This window comes from Microtus oregoni, unplaced genomic scaffold, assembly GCF_018167655.1.
Source record: "Microtus oregoni isolate MIOR12 unplaced genomic scaffold, Mior012 000025F_ref0000491, whole genome shotgun sequence".
Lineage (NCBI taxonomy): Eukaryota > Metazoa > Chordata > Mammalia > Rodentia > Cricetidae > Microtus > Microtus oregoni.
In genome coordinates this window covers 10,010,618-10,030,251 of record NW_024543084.1, presented here as the reverse complement: position 1 = coordinate 10,030,251, position 19,634 = coordinate 10,010,618, and the positions used below count along the sequence as shown (strand labels likewise).

Genomic DNA, 19,634 nt, shown 5'->3' with positions numbered 1-19,634 from the left:
TCCGTGTGCAATAATGAAAAGAGTTTGAGGGATTCTAAACATCTCTGGTACATAGCAGTGACTCTGCAGAATGGGAGCAGATCAGGAGGTTCCTTGAATTCCTTCCTGCCTCCTTCTGCAGTGGGATAAGCTTACAGCTGCTGCTTAGGTTCTGCTTAATCCTGCAGTCATTTAAAATGGTGTTGTCTGTGAACACACTTGATCACTGTTAGCTTTTTCTTACCTCTGACTCAGACTCCTCATTACTCAAGGTAGGTGGATTGTGTTACTGAAAGGTGCAAGACCCAAGTCCTCCAGTGTTTGGGGCCAGGTGGTGTTGAATTCTGTGTGTATGGTCTGAGAACAGTTGGCACTGCACTGTACAGGAAGATGGGTCAGAAAGAACTCTGTAGGAACAGGGTTGTAGCAGCTAAGCCAGAAGCTGCCACTGGCTTATACCTTCTTGTCAGCCTGGTGTGCCATCAGGTATACATGTGTAAACAGTTACATATGTGCCCTAAAGACTACTAAATTCTAGATTCTAGAAGGAGGAGCTGTAACTATTGGTGTACGAGGGAGTTCAGCTTTGTGGCCTGACCTTGGGCTGCAGAGTAGGTGGAACCACAGATAGGTTGCAGGCTCCAATCTTCACAGCTCTTCTGTGCATCCATGTCCCCTTAATGCTGTGGTCCTCAGTAGTCAGAAGAACCATTTCCCATGATGTCATGTTACTTGTCAGCTGATGGCAGAGCTAAGGTTTTTGCACATGGAGGATGAACTCTGATTCATGCCCCTATCACCTCATCTCTCTTCAGACCTCCACATGTCCTATGGGGCCTTTTTTAGAGATGGTTTTTGTTATAATGGGGCTGAAATCCTTATCAGAATAAGGTACAAATTTTTTTTAAGACAGGTATGGTAGTTCTTGCCTGTAATTCTAAGACTGGAAAGGCTGATAAAGGTGGCTTCCACAAGTTTGAGGTCAGTGTAATTTCAGACCAGCTTAGGCTAATATGAGACTCTGTCACAAAACAAAACAAAACAAAACAATGAGATCTCTTGTGAGGCTTTAAAAGCTGATAGTTTTAGGGTTCATTCATGTGGACCTCTGGTCCTATTGTTTTACTGAGGTAGTGACTGATGCACATTTATGCTGTTCAGCTCATACTGACTCCAAGACTATAGGAAAAAGATTGCCCTGGGCCTTAGGGAGAGTCTACTGGCTGCCGGTTGATGTAGATTGCACTGTAGACTTTGTTTTCATGAGAGAATCCTACCCACCATACTGCTCTTGGACAGTGGGCATCTGGAGCACCTAGAGCTAGTCCTGACCATTCGGTGTCTGCTCTTCATTGAGTCTAACAATCCCCAAAACTTCTCTCCACAGGATATCTATGCCCTGTATGAGCCTCGATACAGACCCTATGACAGCTCAGCATCTGCTTATGCCGAAAACCATCGCTATTCGGAGCCTGAGCGGCCCAGCTCCCGAGCAAGTCACTATTCCGACCAGCTCATTCCCAGGTGGGAGCTGCGTCCCATGCGGCTGCTTACTCTCATGCTCAGTTTGTATTGCTGGCTGTGATGGTAACTTAGTGATTAAAATAATTCCTTATCTGTAGAGAATTCTACAAACCCATTTAGTCAGCATGAACAAACAGGAACTAAGCACACTGCCACATGCAGCCCTAGCAGAGCTGTTAGCATTTGTTCCCCAACCCCTAGCTAGGTTAGACCCTATGCAAGGCCATAAAGAAGTAGATGCTAGTAGATGGGTGGTTGTTCCTGTCATAGGCACACCTGGTTCTTTTAGCAATTTGATGGTGCATGGTTAGAGTTCTTAGACTGCAAAGTCTTGAACATTGATCACAGTAATGGCATAGTCCATAGATTCATCAATATAGGGACTAAAAATACGGGGTCTGTTCTCTAATACAGGAACTACGAGCTGTGTTCTGTGCCTGACTCTGCCTACTTTGCTAGAAGCTCTTCCCCACCCCTCTACCCCCTGCCCCCACACTGCCTGAGCTTGTATATCTCCTATACTGGTTATCCATGCCTCTCTTTTGTAGTCATAGAGAAGAGATTTGAAAAGAACTCTGGCCTTGTGCCCTCTGAGTAAGTCTGTGAGCCAGGTCAAAGTTCCATTTGCATTCTCCGTTGCCCAGGCCTGCTTTTGATCTTGTGTCCACTCCAGACCATTGCACAAAATAATGAAGTGTGGGCCTTGGCCACTGTGGACTCTGGTACCTCAGTTCTACAGTTGTCCTGGTTAGTCAAGTCCTAGAGTAGGTACTCATGGAACTGCCTTTGCTACAAAGGATGTGTCACTCTTTTGCTTAGTAGCTCCCAACTGCTGGGGTTAAATGTGCCCTTGCTTTCAGAATTTTCTGTGGACGGGTTCTTGGAGGTATTTGGTGACTTGTCTGAAGACAGACTGCTTTGCATGTGAACCTTTGTCCATTTAGGTACCCTAGTGTACCTCCCTCAAAAGGTGCACTCTAAACTGTGTGCATACATGCATAGCTGACCATTCTGGGTCTTTATGAAACATAGCAATTCTGAAGCTTAGGTGAATTATGGGGTATTGCCTGATAGGTGTAAGGTTCTGTGTTTGATCCCTAATATACTTGAGCAAATGTACATGTATGCATGTATGAACGCACACATACACATATGAGAGCAGGGGCAGAGATAGAAAGACACATGATTGTGAGAAAATTCTTGGGATCTTAGATGGGAAGTAGCATTTGGACTCATACAGCTCAGCTTTCTGATTCAGCATCTGTGAAAAGACAGGAGGCATGTGGATCTGTGTGCTGGAGTGCAGAAGGAAGAGAGCACGGGGCCAGAGCCAGAATGTGTCTTCCCACTGTGTCTCTTTGCTTTCCACATGTCTGCCTGCAGTTTCATTTAAGAATTAACTTCCAGTGCTGGGCAGTGGTGGCACATGCCTTTAATCTCACTCAGCATTTGGGAGGTAGAGGTTCTCTGAGTTTGAGAACAGCTTGTTCTACAGAGCAAGTTTCAAGGCAGCCAAGACTGTACAGAAAAACCCTCTTGAGGGAAAAAAAAAAGAATTAACTTCCAAGAGTGACTGACTGTATGCCACAGAGCCTCAGACTAGGTCAGGTTCCTACCATTGTGATTTGTCATTATGACTGCAGCTTTGCCTTCAGCTCAGCTTTTGGGGTCCTCTGAGTGTCTTCAGCCCACATTTGTCTCATCCTGCAGGAGCGTCTGTTCTCTTGTCTGCTCTGTTTGTGTGTGTGGACACTCAGTATTGATGTGATACTCAGTGTTAGGGGGATAAGGTAACTGTCAGACCTGCTTGAGGGGTTAGGGGGATAAGATAACTGTCAGACCTGCTTGAGGGGGAGCACATTTCTCATGTTTGTGACTGTTCTTCCTGAACTGTATGTAGGTAAGTTGTTGAGAGCAGTTGAGGTATTGGCATGCTCTTGATCTTGCTTTATATCAAAATGTTTTTCTAGAGCCACTGCCACTCAGATGAAAGTCTAGAGTGGCCAACCTGAATGAAACTTTAAGGACGGGCTGGTGATATTTCTGTGGCTGGGCAGCTGGTTGAGCAGTTCTTATGCTAGCCAAACAGCCAAGTTCAGCTGAGCAATGTTTAGTGCTTTTGAGAATCCTAAGAGTTCCAGAAGCACTTACATCTCCATAACGAGTTGGGGGTCATGGGTCAGTCTATTGGGCACAGAAGAGGCTAACTTCTTACTGATCTACTGGCCCTGGCCCAGTTCACAGATCTGTTCCTGCAAGGCCACACTGAACACACATAGCTAGTGATCCTCCCTAAAGGCTGCTGAAATTGTCATTTCTCACAGCTGTAATCCCATTACTGTGGAGGCATGGGCAGGAGGATTGTCATGAGTTTAAAGCCAGCCTAAGCTACACAGTGAGACCTTGTCTCAAAAACAAAAACAAAACAGAGTGAGAGAGAGAAAGAAAACAGTAGGAATTTTAGATTGGTTTTGGGCTTAGTGCTTCTTGATGCTGCACAGTATGACATAAAAACTTGTTAGGATGCAGCACTTAAACACAAGGGGAATCAATTCTTTTGCTGACCATGGTCCAGCAGTCATTTTGATGAGCTCAACTTCAGGTAGGTACGTACTGGGGAATTCCATAGTCTTGTCTGTTTTTCTTGTGGTCTGTGCGTTTTCCACAACTGAGTGATTTTATGAATGTCTGTATGTGGGTTGGCTAATTTCTCACTACTTTAAGAAACAGAGACTGTATTTAACAGCTTTTTTGTTTGTTTGTTTTTCCAGGCAAGGTTATCCTGAAGGATACTATAATTCTAAAAGTGGATGGAGCAGTCAGAGTGATTACTATGCAAATTATTACTCCGGCCAGTATGATTATGGAGGTATGTTTAGAAATTGTAGCCATTAGCAGGGGTCTGTCCAACCACTTCCTGTGATCATACAGCCGTGTACAAGTCATGGTCTGGCAGGCGAATCAAGATCACTTTTTCTCTCCCTGGCCTGTGTTTTTATCCCAAGAGCCAAAGTAATTGAGAATGCTTAGCATCTGAGAAATACCATTTTTGACAACTTTATTGAAAAGTCACATTGTACCCACACCACGGTGTCTGTTGTATTGTCATGAAGAATAGTGACTAGTTCTGCAACTTCCTAGTCCACTTGTGACTGCTCAAGTGTGAACTAATGAGGCTGTGGTGGAATGCGAGACTGGCTCCCCAATCACACTGCCACACTTGAATGCTCAGAAGTCAAATGAAGCTGATGCGTGCTCCTTGGTGACAGGTGTAGCCCACCCACTGGCAGTTCTAGTTACTTTGCAAACCTCCATACTTCCTTTCCACAAAAGATATCCTGGGAAAAGCTATGAGTTAGTTCCCTTAGTAGCCCTGTTGTATGCTATTGTACCATAAGGCCTTGCGGTCCCTTGACAGGTCTGCATGGTGCTTCTCAAGGGGCTCTTTGCCATATGCCTCTAAAATGCTATCTTAATATTTCTTTTCAGAGTTAGGTTTTAATGAAATCGGGTTTTTTTTCCTTTTTCTTTTTTCTTGTTCTTTTTTTTTTCAAGACAGGGTTTCTCTGTGGCTTTGGAGTCTGTCCTGGAAGTAGCTCTTATAGACCAGGCTGGCCTTGAACTCACAGAGATCTGCCTGCCTCTGCCTCCTGAGTGCTGGGATTAAAGGCGTACACCACCACAGCCCTGCTGAAATTTTTTCTTAAAATCTTAAATAAATAAATTAATTAATTAATTAAAAAAAATCCTGAAGCACAAACTGGAGAGATGGGTCAGCTGTTAAGAGCACCTGAGTTCACCTTAAGTACCCACAACATCTGTAACTCCAGTTCTAACCTCGCACAGACATATGCACAGGCAAAACACAAGTACACATAGAAAGAAATCATATTAATCCCAGCTCTCGGGAGGCAGAGGCAGGCGGATCTCTGTGAGTTCGAGGCCAGCCTGGTCTACAAGAGCTAGTTCCAGGACAGGAACCAAAAGCTACGGAGAAACCCTGTCTCGAAAAATCAAAAAAAAAAAAAAATCATATATATGTGTATATATATATTTCCTGAATCACATTAGGAAGATAATTAGTATAATTTGTAGTTGAGATTAAATTAACTATTAAAAAATATTATCAACACTGGGACTGTACCTGTGGTACCTAGTTATACACCTGACTATTCTTGAAGCCTTAAGTTTGATCCCTCACATGGCAAAACAAACTAAAAAAGTGAAGAATATAGAATTTAATATAGAACTCTTGTAGTGGCTTTCCTTTTTTTCCATCCAGATATATGTACTGAGAGAACAGCTAGTGACTGCCACATCATGAGCAGCACGCAGCTCCCGGAACTTTCTCTAGGCCATGCCTGTCCTTTCCTCCTGAGCTGTCGGGATGCCTGCTCCAGGGAGCTGGGTGTCTTCAGTGTGTCACTGCCGCACTCATCCATTCATTCTTCACTTACAGACCCAGGCCGCTGGGATCGTTACTATGGGTCTCGCTTCAGGGACCCTCGCACCTGGGACCGGAGATACTGGTATGACTCCGAACATGACCCATACAGGAAGGAAAACTATGCTTACAGTGACAGGTTGGTGAACTGCACATGTGTGAAGGAAGTTGGAGGGTCTCTGTCTTTGGAAGTAATCTGCTATAGTTCTGGGGCTTCTGGGAAGTAATCTCTTAGTGTCTGAAAGAGGTGTTGGTCACCCCTCCCTGTGCCCACCTCCAGCCTATGGGAGAAGAACTGGCTCAAATGTGTTTCTTCCCAGTGACTTTGGGAGAATCTTAACTCTGCCTCCTTTCTGCAGTGTCCCTTCTCCACCCTGCCATAACCCAGGAAAGGAACCACCCTCAAGTTGCACCTGCAGTGTGTTCTCTGAGGTCACCTGCATCTGAACCTAGGATTTGGTTTCTGCATGGTTAGGTTTAACTAACATTCTTCAGGATGAAGACAGCCTCAGGATAGAGGGGCAAAGGGAGGGCAGTGAGCACTGAGGGCCAATTGCAGCTTTAGGAGGTTCCTAGGCAGTTATGTGGTGTTCCATAATTGCCCTTCCAATTCCCTGTCTTTGTCCCCTGTTTACTCTAGGCCTGAGAAATGTGATGATCACTGGAGGTACGACCCTCGCTTCACGGGAAGCTTTGATGATGACACTGAGCTCCCCAGGGACCCCTATGGAGAAGAAGTGGACAGGCGCAGCATCCACAGCGAGCACTCAGCACGGAGCCTGCGCAGCACTCACAGCCTGCCCAGCCGCCGAAGCAGCCTCAGCTCCCACTCACACCAGGTGAGCTGGGCAGGCGTGGCTGGGGAAGAACAGGTGTTAAGTCTTGGCCACAATTTTGTCTCTGCCTACTTCTAAAAGTGTACCCACAATCTTTCTGACATTTATGGAAATTCACTTTCTCTGCTTGATTTCTTTCTCAAGAGTCAGATTTACAGAAGCCACAATGTGACTGGCGGTTCCTTTGAGGCCCCTCATGCCCCAGGCTCATTTCATGGTGATTATGCCTATGGCACCTATGCCAGCAATTTCACCGGTGCCCATGGTTTTCCAGAGTACAGCTACCCTGCAGATACCTCCTGGCCTGCTGTGGAGCAAGGTGCGTCTCAGCAGTTCAGATTGAAGCCATCAGGTTGGGATAGAACAAGGGAGTCCAATCAGCTCTTCTTTACACGCTGTGCCCACTGTCTCCAGTGTCATGGTTTGTTGGTACAGGCCAGTGCTGGCCCTTGGGTTGACGTTTGGCTCAGGGTCTGAGAACTGTTTGCTTCCCCACATATGCATTGTTAATGTGGAACTTTGAGTCCAGTCAAGCCTTGGGTGGCTCTTCTCTGTGTTCCCACACCGGCTATGTGGGTGAGCACTCTTGGAACACCCAGCTTCCCTTTAGAGACTCTTGTTCTGATTTGTGCCAGTATCCCATTTTGACTCACTCCTGAGAAGGGGTTGCTGAGAGCTCTCCTAACTGAAGCACCAGTCAGTGAGAAACTGTTTTTGTGTGTGAGTTGCTCACCTCTTTTGCTCTTGGGTGCCCAGTGATAGCCAGTCTGAAGCTTAGCTGGGAGTCTGGTTCAGAAGCTATTAGACATGACCAAATAGCTCACTGGTTTTTTTTTTTGTTTTGTTTTGTTTTTGTCGCCTCCCCCCCCCCCATTTATTCAAATTCAGTTCCATCAAGACCCACCTCTCCTGAGAAATTTACGGTGCCTCATGTCTGTGCCAGGTTTTGTCCTGGTGGTCAGCTCCTTAAAGTGATTCCCAACCTGCCTTCAGAAGGACAGCCTGCACTAGTGGAGATCCACAGCTTAGAGGTAAGCTTGGACCCGTGGTGCTCTCTGCCCCCCACAGCCTTGGAAAGCCTGCTTTCCTGGGAAGCTCTGGCTTATAGGGCTTTCTTTCTATTTAAAGGCTGGCTCTTCTAGAAGTCAGTACTTAAGCAGGTGCTATGGTTGTTAGGTACGGGTTGCTTGTGTGTGCTCTTCTGCCTTTTGTGTTTTGAGAGTTCTTTTTTTTTTTTCAGTAATGGAAAAGACTGGGTACACACTTACTCTATAGCCTCAGAAGCCTTCTCTTGATACATCTGTCAAGACTAAAATAGGTTTTGCTGTTTAAAAATTGAAAATCTTCATTGTAGTTCCCACTCATATAATTGTAGCAATCACCTTTACCCTCTGCGTGGAGGGATGAGTGTGGTCCCAGGATTGGCTTGTGGCTCTGCTGGTGGTTCTGACTGTACCTGTGAGCCACTTTGTCCCTCTCATTGCAGACGCTGCTGCAGCACACACCTGAGCAGGAAGAGATGCGCTCCTTCCCAGGACCTCTTGGAAAGTAAGGTTCCCCATGGCACTGTCTCTTGATGTCTGCCCTAATAGCAGCTGCTGAGTTTGGCTTACAGTTTTGTGACCACCATTCACTGAATATTCATTCTTTCCCAGAGATGATACCCACAAAGTAGATGTTATTAACTTTGCACAGAACAAAGCAACAAGATGTTTGCAGAATGAGAGTTTAATTGACAAAGAATCTGCAAGTCTTCTTTGGAATTTCATTATTCTGTTATGCAGACAAAATGGGGTATGTTCCCTTTTACTTTTGAATGTTCTCTCTGTTTGCCTTTAGTCTTGGAATCTGTTTCCTATTCCTTTCCTGAGCTGTGGGCAGTGTCAAGCCTGCCATGCCATGCTTCCTTGGGAAGCGTGTCATGGCAGCAACCTGGGAAAGTAGGAGGAAAGGGAGGTGTAAGAGTTGTGATGAGCTGACACCTCAGCCTTTATGGGAGGCTGTCCCTGCCTTCATGAAGAATCAGGCTTCCTTCCTGAGGTCTAATATGTGCTACCTATGCAGACCTGGCCAGGCCCTGACAGCATGGGAATTTCTTGTCATCTGGCTAGAAACCCTGTTTCTAATACAATCTTATGCTGCTTTCCATCCATCCCCACTGGCCCTGTAGACCGTGGTGGGAACAGACATTGCAGAGCTTTTGTTACGAGACCACAGAACTGTGTGGCTTCCTGGGAAGTCACCCAATGAGGCAAACTTGATAGATTTCACTAATGAGGCCGTGGAACAAGTGGAAGAGGAGGAGTCAGGGGAGGCCCAGCTCTCGTTTCTCACAGACAGTCAGACAGCGACCACCAGCGTGCTGGAGAAGGAGACTGAGCGGTTCCGTGAGCTCTTGCTGTACGGCCGGAAGAAGGTAGGCAACCCTGCAGATGTTTCTTATAGTCCATCTGTTGGCCCAGGGAAAAGACCAACCTTCTCCAGGAAGCAAGTGCTGTTTAGGGATGATATCTGACCCTTTGCCTGACATCTCTGAAGGTATCAGTAGTGTTTTCTCTGAGAAGGACCCATGTAGAAATCTGACCAGCTCAGTTTACAGTCATTTGGAGAGCGTGCATGCCCGTCTGTGTGCAGAGTCCTGGGATGAAGTCTTCTTACAGACTGAAGCTTCAGGCCAGTCATGTGTATTTTTGTTAAGACAGGGTTCTACATACCTGAGGCTGATAGTGTGCACAAGAGTGTTGAAAGTAGCCGGGCGGTGGTGGCACACACCTTTAATTCCAGCACTCAGGAGGCAGAGGCAGGTGGATCTCTGAGTTTGAGGCCAGCCTGGTCTACAGAGTGAGTTCCAGGACAGCCAGGACTATATACACATAGAGAAACCTTGTTATGAAAAACCAAAAAGTTAAAAAAAAAAAAAGAAAAGAACAAAAAAGATTGCGTAAAGTGTGCACATTGGGGCAGAGGATGCTCTGAGAGTGGAGGTGCTTCATACTGGCTCCAGTAGAGGTCTCTGTCCGGACATCTGATAGGCCCAGGGTTCTCTGCCCTTCACACTATGATTCACTTAGGAGGTCATGGCTTTAGTCTGCTTTGGATCTGAGAACCGACCCAGGAACATGTGCATTGGTAAACATATACTCTCAAAAATACTACAACTTAGAAAGTTTTTTGTCTTTAAAATAGGATCTTTTTGGCCCAGGGCAGCATCAAACTCATGATCCTCCTGGCCCCAGCCTCTGAAGTTCTGTGATTTCAGGTGTGTGCCACCACACCTGACTAGAAAGCTTATTTTTTGTAACAGTCTTGCTATGTTACTCAGGCAGACCTTGAACTTCTGGGCTCAAATGGTGGTCTCCTCTGTTTCCTGGGGAGCTGAGACTATAAGTGTGTGCCCCTGTGCTTAGGAAAAACTCATATGTAGTCCTTGGGATTTTAATGTGGATGTTTCACAGCTGGTGGAAATCATAGACCCCATTGACTTTTGTGAATATTTACTTCTATTGCTAAGGTTTTGCCTCCTAGCCAAAAGTGCTCAGTTGTACCACAGATTATTTGGGGTGAAGGGAGATTATGTTGAAGATGTTGTTTGTTTGGGGAGAGTCTTTGAGGCAGCCACATGTCACCTGGATGGGGAACCCCGACTGATACTGCATTCCTCACATTGTGGTGCTGCCACTTGTTTCTAGCTTGTGTGCTGGTTCTGTATAGCATGCATCTACAGATGCTTGCTAGAGAGCAAGGGCAGAAGGACAAGACTTTAGTGTCATCTATAAACCATGTTTGCCTTTTGACCTGCCACGTTTGTCCTATTTTCTGTGTACTTGACGGCATGTGGTTCTGCCTGATCCAACAGTAAGTGTTCTGATCGTTCTCATGAGCCCTGAAATGCGTTGCAGGATGCTCTGGAATCTGCTATGAAAAATGGCTTGTGGGGTCATGCCCTGCTACTTGCAAGTAAGATGGACAGCAGGACACATGCCCGTGTCATGACCAGGTGAGTTGACTTACAGTGCACCCCCATGCATTTACATAACCTGACTTTGGTTCTCAAGTACCTTGCCTCTACTTTGGGACTTTCAGCTGTGGAATCATAGGCTTCCTTGACCCTTCTTGGGTTATACTGTTAAGGGAGTTTTGAATTCTTTATTGCTTTTTTAAAAAATATTTTCTGTAAAACTTCAGGGACCTCTTCATTCTGACAGTTGCTAAAGGGCTGAAAATGGGTTGTGGTTTCTACTAGCTAAGCCAGAGAAATATCTGACTGTTCTCTTTACACATAGGTTTGCCAACAGTCTTCCAATCAATGACCCCCTACAGACTGTCTACCAGCTCATGTCTGGACGGATGCCTGCTGCATCCACGGTGAGTGTACAGGTCCCCTGGACACTAGTGGAGACCTATAGTCCAGTGGAATTTGTGCATGCTAAAGACTTTGATCATGGAGTCTCTGAAACCTGTTTCTTGTCTTGCTTTCTCATTGGGCTTGGCCATCAGGAAATTAAAGGTGACAGTCTCTGAAGGATAAAGATTTGTTTGGTGTTCTCTTTGTAGTGTTGTGGAGATGAGAAATGGGGAGATTGGAGGCCGCATCTTGCAATGGTTTTATCCAACCTGAACAACAACATGGACGTTGAGTCTAGGACCATGGCTACAATGGGCGATACCCTAGGTGAGTTAGGTGTGAGGTAGGCCTTTAGCTGTCATGTGATAGACCCCAGAGTCTGACTGTGTAAACTGTGCCAGGACCTAAGAGACATGGTACATCTTAATAAGTCTGATGTCTTATGGCACCATCCCTGGAATGGTTCCAGGGACTGATGAGATGTGGTTGTTCTTTCTCTTCAGCATCAAAAGGCCTCCTGGATGCTGCACACTTCTGCTACCTGATGGCCCAGGTTGGATTTGGGGTTTATACAAAGAAAACCACGAAACTTGTCTTGATAGGCTCAAATCATAGGTAAGGACTCAAATCAATACAGCAGTATCCTTTTTCTCTAAGAAGCAAAAAACTCCTGTCCTTCATTTAATTTGAAAATGGCCAGCCTTGCATCTTTGTCACATAATGAGACATGCTTGGGATGACCTGCTCGGAGGTTGATGATGCCATAATTGGCCACTTTTCAAAAGGAATAATTCGCTTCTTCCACAGTTTGCCGTTTTTAAAGTTTGCCACCAATGAAGCTATTCAAAGGACGGAGGCTTATGAGTATGCTCAGTCTCTTGGGGTGCACACCTGCTCCTTACCTAATTTCCAGGTGAGCAGGGGCTGTGTGGGGTGGCCAGTGCTCACCAGTGCTTGCTTGGTTAGGTTTTTGAATTCTCAAAGAAGTAATGATGAGGCATTTTGTTTTGTGGGGTTTTTTTGTTTTTTGATACCTTGAATATACCGTTAGTTGGTCAAAATGCTATATTTCTATTTTTGTTTTTAATATTTCAGACTAGGTTTCAAGAGCTTTTTTATATATAAGGTATTTTTAATGAGATTGTGTGATCTGACCCAATATGGGCATGTGTGTGTATTAACAGGAAATGTTTACAGTTTGCCCGTGGTGCTGCCTTTAATCCTAGTACTCAGGAGGCAGAGGCAGGCGGATCTCTGTGGCTTCAAGGCCAGCCTGGTGTATAGAGTACCAGGACAGCCAAGGCTACACAGTGACATCCTGTCTTTGAAAACAAACAACAACAAAAAGATTAAATAAATAAAAATAGTTTGCCCATGACAAAGGTAGTTGTCTGAATGTCTGGCAGCAGCAGAACATCAAATCTTTTTTTTTTTTTAAATATTTTTATGGTTTATTTAACTTTATTTTATGTGCATTGGTGTGAAGTGTCAGATCCCCTGGAACTGATCTTCAGACAGTTGTGAGCTGCCATGTGGGTGCTGGGAATTGAACCCGGGTCCTCTGGAAGAGCAGTCAGTGCTCTTAACCACTGAGCCATCTCTCCAGCCCCCAGAACATCAAATCTTGAGCCTCTGATTGTATCAGAGGTGTTATGAGGAGTGCAGGTGTCAATTTTGACCCTGCACTAATCACAGAGGCTGCTGTGGTACACAGCATCTAAGAGCTGAGGAGTGATGGAAAACCCAAGGATTGTGACAGTGCACTTAGTGGGAAGCCTCAGAACTGCGATGGCGCACTTGTCATTTCAGGTGTTTAAATTCATCTACTTGTGCCGCCTGGCTGAAATGGGACTAGCCACACAGGCCTTCCACTACTGTGAAGTGATAGCCAAGAACATCCTGGCACAGCCTGGTGCATATTCTCCAGTGCTGATTACCCAGTTGATTCAGGTAGGACCGTCTCATACCTTTCTGTAGGCATTGTGCCAACTTTGGGAAGACACAGGCTTCATCTTGCTGGGCTTGGGGATGGGGTTGTAGTAAGTAGTACTCAACAGAGTGACACCCAGAACCTACTTTAGATATTTCCGTGCTCTTGACTGGCTGTTTTGGCTTTGCAGTATTAATATAGGAACTTTACAGGTACCCTGTGCCCATGCAGAAATTCAGCCATAAGCTTCAAGGTGGAAAGATCCATCTGTGTCAGGGAACCTGAATTTAAAGTGCTTTCATTTAGTTAGAAGCACATGCTTGTGAGTCAGCAACTAGGTCTGAGTCCTAGTTGTACCTCTGCCAGGCATTTCTTTCCTTATTAGTTTGATCAGCCCCCAGTACAGGTGCAGGAAGCCCACAGCCACTCTAAGCAGGTCCCAGTACATGGCATGTCAAGGTATCCCTTCCCTAACAGTTCCATTCCTAAAAATATGTCCATGAAATAAGTAAAAAAATTTGTTATTGTGGAAATATTCAGATAAAGGAGGCTCATGCTCTGCCCCATCTTTAACAGTCACAGCTTATGTCTAAATTTGGTTCATCTGGAGCCACTCAAATCCTTCCAAGGCCCTATCAAAGAACTGCATCTTCCCTGGCCAGCTGAGCACTGGGACAGGCCTGCTGATCCATACAAGTGTGAACTCCACTCTGGGCTCACTCTGATCACTCAGCTTTGTACAGCCCACACATGACCTCCTTCCACTCTAACCACTGTGTTGCACTTGGGGACAGTTTCGCTGGTGCCATCCAGCAATATCAAGGACCTCTGTTCTCTTTGGTTTAGATGGCTTCCCAGTTATGCCTCTTCGATCCTCAGCTGAAGGAGAAGCCAGAGGAAGAGTCCTCTGTGGAGCCTTCCTGGTTGGTGCAGCTGCGGGATGTGGAGAAGCAGATACAGGTATGCCTTTTGACAGCACAGCCTTGTCCTAAAGCTTGTCCTGGAAGCGTTTGATGAGAGGGTTTGTGTCTCACAACCCCTGTTGTGTTCACACTGAAGCATTTGATGGTGACAATGTGACACTTCAGAAGGGTATATACTGTGGGAGTTTCCGTGTTGCCAGGAGGGCATTAGAGAATGCTCTTGGGTCCACATGGACTGTTGAGCATGGGCTGTAGTTTGACTCTGTTTCTCTAGGAGGGCACTGTGCTGTGGAGCCCAGATGGAACTGACCCCCAGCAATGTCACAACACACCAGGCTCTGAGGTAGAGCAGTTGGATGGTCCAGGACTCAGCCAGCAGGCAGGGCTGAGGACCGAAAACCCTTTACTGATGCCAAGCACTGAGCCCTTGATGCACAGCGTGCAGCTGCTGCCCACAGGTGGGACCCACAGTACCACAGACCCAGCTCACTGATGTCTGCTTTGGACTAGAGAGTGTTTTGCTGCCAGAGTTGAGGCAGTATGCCACCATGGTGGTTGGTGATGTTTGGGCTTCCTCCTCCTTTCTCTCTATGCTTCCTCCTGTGGTGAGCATATGGAGTTGCAGAGCTTTAGGTGCTCTTCTGCCCATATCACTGATGCTCATGCACCCCTGGCCTTGCTCCCCTGGCCCTGCCTTTGCCTACAGCTGCCGTTTAGCCGCTTGCTTCCTGTGGCGCCTCACTGCTCAGTCAGAACAAGTGCCGCTGCTTCTCATCTTGCAGCTATTTCTCCCCATCTTTCTCATCTTGGGATGGATTAGTTACCCCATTCCTCCAGAAGGTGGGGCCCAGACTTCTCACTCGTTTCATGAACCTCTTTCCTTGTCAGGCAGGCACCTTTTCTGCCCATCTGTCTTTCATTCTGCCCCTGCTCTGCAGGTATCTCCAACTGGCCTGAGAACAAGCAGGTCTTCCCAGCAGGTCTGCCTTGATACCCTCTATTCCAAAGCTCCCCTCCCACCTGGCCTTCTAGCCACTCCTGACTCAGACTGCTGCTGGCCTCCACCCTGTGGCCTCTAGCCACTCCCTATTCCTGCAAGTTTCCTGTCACCATCCTGGAATTACTACCCTCAGTGCCTGGTTTCCTTCTTCCCAGTTCATTCCCTGCATCAGGATTCCTGTTTTGTATTGGGAGATAGGAATCTCACTCTGTTGTGCAGACTGGTCTGGAACTTGTGGTTCACAAATTCCCATCTAAACTAAGAAATTGGGACCATAGGCATGTGCCTTTGTGCCCAGTGTTGAGCTGGTAGAGAGGACTTGCTCAAAAGTTGAACTGTGGATACTTGTATGCACAATTAGTCCATTTGACCCCTGGCAATGGGGAGAGTGCACTGCCAAAGCAGCACTGTGTTAGGTGCCACTCGATATAGGTTGTAACCTATGACCCACATCACATCTACTGATAGGCACTAGTGCACCCATCCTGCCCTTGGGTGCCTAGGACATGAATGTTCTGCTTTTTCTAGACCACTGGTGGGTGCTGTTTTCAACTACCTCATTATAAAAGAAGTATGACTACAGAACAGCTTGTAGGAAGTGTTCATGATGTGCCAGTCAGTGCCTGCCTGGGAGCAGTCAGCCTCAGTGACCTTAGACTTCCTCTTCTCCACTGTGCCCTGCAGCTCCGCAGACATTCCCTGATGGCCAGTCAGCTCACCTTGCCAGGGTGCCGATGTTCCCAGTGCCAGTATCCAGGGGCCCCCTAGAACTGGGTCCTACCTATGGACCCCCAGGGTCTGCGCTTGGCTTCCCAGAGTCCTCCAGATCTGATCCTGCAATATTACACCCTGGGCCGGCCCTGCCACCCACTACACCATGTCTCCAGGAAAGTGGAGTTCCACTCCAGGAGTCCAGAAGCCCTGACCCAGGTATGTTTGCGGAGGGATAGATGCTGTCCTGAGAGCAGAGCGAGTTGATCTTGGTGTTGAAGTAATTATGTGGACCAATTAACAGAAGAAATTATGTGGACCAAAAGTACTAGAATTCCAAACAGAATGGATTAAGAGTCTCAGTGCAGTGAAGCACTATTGCTAATTTCTGTTGTGGCTTGGCCATGTACTACCCAGCTGCCCACTTAGGGTATAATGGAATGGCTGTAGGGCATTTGCAGGGTCTGTCTTGGTGCTGTACTACGTCCCTTGAGCTACACAGGTATAGGTGGAGAATGTTTCTCTGGAAGTCAAATTTGGTGGATCCTGTGCCTGTCTGTGCCTGTCTGACTATCTGAACAAAACAAAACATAGGCTTGTTTCTAAAGATCAAAACAGATGCCAAACATTTGGGAAAACCTTCCTTTGGGGTATTGGAAAAGAACACTGTCGGCCAAGTCTGGTACTACGTTTGTTCTCAGTCTGAGCCCTGCCAGTGCCTCGCTTCCCTCCTGTCACATGGAAGCAGCTCCAGGACCCAGTCATTCTCTTTTGTTTTTGACAGAAATGGTACCACGGGGCTCACCTGTCAGACACTCACCTCCAGAGTTCAATGAAGAGGAGTTTGGTGGGAACTTTTCTGACCCGGTACTTCCCATATCTTGTTGTAACTGTTTTCTGTGAGTTTGTTGAGTAGATACCTTGGCTCCTTGTTCTTAGCCTGAAATAGGAAGGTAATAAAGGTAAGGAGATTATGTTTAAATTTGATTCTTAAAGAAAATGTATTTCTAAAATCATTGGCTGGGGCCATGGAGATGGCTCAGTTGGTAAGGGTGCTTACCACCAAGCCTGATGACCTGAGCTCATTCTCACATGGAGACAGAGAGAACCAACTCCTACAAGTTACCCTCTGTCCTCCCCACAAGTTATGTAACACGCATGCCCCACACACATACAAAGAATTAATTTTAAAAGTTGCTTTAACTCTTCAAATGTGAAAGTTGTGAAAACGTTGGTGGGAAAGAGGTGAGAGAGAGAACCGGGTGGTGTGAAAGCAGAAACACCCACCTGCAGTGCAGTGAGACTCCAGATTTAGTTTCCAAAGGTGATCTCTCCCCTTTGTACAACAGAACCTGACATCTTGATGTCCCTAAAATTGCAGTTATTGCAGCACACAAAGTTTGGTACAGATATTCTTATGTGTGCTCTCAACTAAGATGGACAGATGGCACATTCTGGAAGTTCTTTACAGATACCCTGTTCTTGATGGATGTTCCTTCAATAGGTACTTCCTCTTATTATTTCAGATAGCTTGTTCCTGAAAAGTAATGTGGGGGGGGGGGGGGCGCTTCACTGTGTGGTGATCATGCCTTCACCTGGGCAGGGTTTCTCTCTGTATATATAGCCCTGACTGTTCTGGAACTCACTCTGTAGACCAGGCTGGCCTTGAACTCACAGAGATCTGCCTGTCTCTGCCTCCCAAATGCTGGGATTAAAGACATGTACCACCACTGCCCGGCCATTTTTTCTGTAAACTTTATTTTTATTTGTGTGTGTGCATGCATGGGTTCCTGTGGAGGGTGGAGGAGGGCATTGGACCCCATGGAGCTCGAGTTACAGGTATTGGTGAGCTGCTGGATGTGAGTGCTGAGAACTGAAGTCTAGTCCTCTACAAGAGCAGTAGCACTCAACTGAGTCAGCTCTCCGGTCCCTTTATTTTATCTCTTAACATTAGTGTATGGTGTATGGGAGCTTTTGTATGGGTGGCGGGCATGTGACATGCATGGAGGTCAGGGGAAGCTTTGTGGAATTGGTTCTCTCCTACCTTCACGTGGGTGCTGGGGCTTAAACTCAGGTTGTCAAACTTGAGCTGTGCAAGTACCTTAACACTAAGCTGTTCATCAGCTCATGGAGAGGATATTTTAGGTTGTGATGTTTTCCAAAGGTACCTTTCCCAGCTCTGACTGCCTCTACCCTCAGGGCATACATATATTCCATCTCTTGGAGTACTGTGATGCTCCCTGTTAGGTGCTTGTGAGGTATAGCTAGCATTTCTCCAGCAGATGGAGAATGTTTCGAAAGCCCAGCTAGGATGCTGTCATATCACTCTTCTCTGTTCCCACTGGCTCTCTGCCCTACTAGGTAGATACTAGTGAGGTCTACTCCCTTGGCCCCCTTCAGTTCCTCACAAGGAGCTCCAGGAGAGCTGGTTTTCATCTTGCCTTGTGACAGGGCTCCTCCAGAGCAGCACAGGACTTGGAGACACCCCCAGTGTGGGATCGTGGCAGCTCCAGTCTGACACCTGCTCCATCTCTGACACCTGCTTCGGAAGGGAAGAAACCTGCACAAGCTGTCAAAAAGGAGGCCAAGGAGACCAAGAAGGTATAACCCAGTCTGCCAACTTTTCTAGTGGACAGAGAGGTGGGGCAAGTGGTGGAGGGAAGCTCAATACCCTGAAACAGCTTTCTTTGGAAACTGGAGCCAAAGAAAAGACATTCATTTATAAATTTTTTTCTCAAGATGAAGCATATATGAACTTGAGTGTGTAAAGCATATAGCAGCTAGACAAGTGTCTCTCTGAGTGTGTGTGTGTCTGTGTAAGCACAGCCAGATTGGTGAGGACACACCCAGGCTCCCTAGAGATTCATTCATAGCCAGTTTAAAATAGACAAGCCCTAGTGCAACCAGAGGACAATATGTGACTCTTGACGTCACCAGCGAAGCTGAGTACTTTTGCACAAGTTTAGCCCCAGGTGCTCCTTTGTCTTGTACTTGTTCTGTGTTCTTCATTCTGAACTGTTGTTTCAGTGACTAGTGGGAGACCCTGCATGGTGGGTATAGATTCTTTGTTGAATGACTGTGTGGTGCACAATCCCTCCCAGGCCATAGACCACCTCTTTGTTCTTGATGATGTCTTAATAAAGAATACAGTTCTAGCCGGGCGATGGTGGCGCACGCCTTTAATCCCAGCACTCAGGAGGCAGAGGCAGGTGGATCTCTGTGAGTTCGAGACCAGCCTGGTCTATAGAGCTAGTTCCAGGACAGGCTCCAAAGCCACAGAGAAACCCTGTCTCAAAAAAGCAAAAAAAAAAAGAATACAGTTCTTCAATTTTAGAAAAGATTTTATATAATGTTTAAATTAAATGTGAATAACTAGTACAGAACCCACATTCTATTTCTCCTGGAATCCACAGGGGAAATAACCTGTCCTAGGAGGTAGGCAATTGCCTCTTTTTCCGTGGCTCAGGGATACAGTGTTTACCCAGTATCCCTGAGAATGTGGGTTCTGTTCTACAGCTATTCTCTTCTCCCTTTAAATAAAATGGTCCAGAACAGTAAAGACATAAAATTCTGATCACCAAGATTCTCTTGGTACAGGAAGAGGGTCTTTGTGTGGAGGCCATCCTGACTGCTCAACTTCCTGGGGTGGGAAGAGCCTGATCTGATGCTCACTCTGTTTTCCAGAGCTTGAATATGGAATGTTTCTATGGAATGAGTGTAGGTGGCATATTGTCATCGTGTTAAAGATAACCTTTTTTTTTTTTTTTTTTTTTTGGTTTTTCGAGACAGGGTTTCTCTGTGGCTTTGGAGCCTGTCCTGGAACTAGCTCTGTAGACCAGGCTGGTCTCGAACTCACAGAGATCCACCTGCCTTTGCCTCCCGAGTGCTGGGATTAAAGGCGTGCGCCACCATCGCCCGGCTTAAAGATAACATTTATCAGCC

General features: G+C 46.4%; 1 protein-coding gene across 7 annotated transcripts in view; it reads left to right on the top strand.

Moving 5' to 3' along the window:
* The window catches only part of Sec16a (SEC16 homolog A, endoplasmic reticulum export factor), a 35,933-nt gene that overhangs the window by 8,817 nt on the left and 7,482 nt on the right, over window positions 1-19,634 (top strand). For 5 of the 7 annotated variants that reach the window (XM_041674241.1, XM_041674245.1, XM_041674243.1 and 2 more), the window contains 20 exons: window positions 1,367-1,503; window positions 4,275-4,372; window positions 5,963-6,086; window positions 6,588-6,819; window positions 6,928-7,102; window positions 7,672-7,814; window positions 8,270-8,331; window positions 8,439-8,577; window positions 8,954-9,199; window positions 10,683-10,780; window positions 11,067-11,148; window positions 11,338-11,455; window positions 11,632-11,743; window positions 11,936-12,041; window positions 12,938-13,078; window positions 13,905-14,018; window positions 14,256-14,439; window positions 15,666-15,911; window positions 16,477-16,559; window positions 18,144-18,293. In XM_041674241.1, coding sequence (XP_041530175.1) covers window positions 1,367-1,503; window positions 4,275-4,372; window positions 5,963-6,086; window positions 6,588-6,819; window positions 6,928-7,102; window positions 7,672-7,814; window positions 8,270-8,331; window positions 8,439-8,577; window positions 8,954-9,199; window positions 10,683-10,780; window positions 11,067-11,148; window positions 11,338-11,455; window positions 11,632-11,743; window positions 11,936-12,041; window positions 12,938-13,078; window positions 13,905-14,018; window positions 14,256-14,439; window positions 15,666-15,911; window positions 16,477-16,559; window positions 18,144-18,293 — 2,790 coding nt within the window. The remainder of the gene's footprint in view (window positions 1-1,366; window positions 1,504-4,274; window positions 4,373-5,962; window positions 6,087-6,587; window positions 6,820-6,927; window positions 7,103-7,671; window positions 7,815-8,269; window positions 8,332-8,438; window positions 8,578-8,953; window positions 9,200-10,682; window positions 10,781-11,066; window positions 11,149-11,337; window positions 11,456-11,631; window positions 11,744-11,935; window positions 12,042-12,937; window positions 13,079-13,904; window positions 14,019-14,255; window positions 14,440-15,665; window positions 15,912-16,476; window positions 16,560-18,143; window positions 18,294-19,634) is intronic. The other 2 variants (XM_041674246.1, XM_041674242.1) reach the window with 1 other exon arrangement.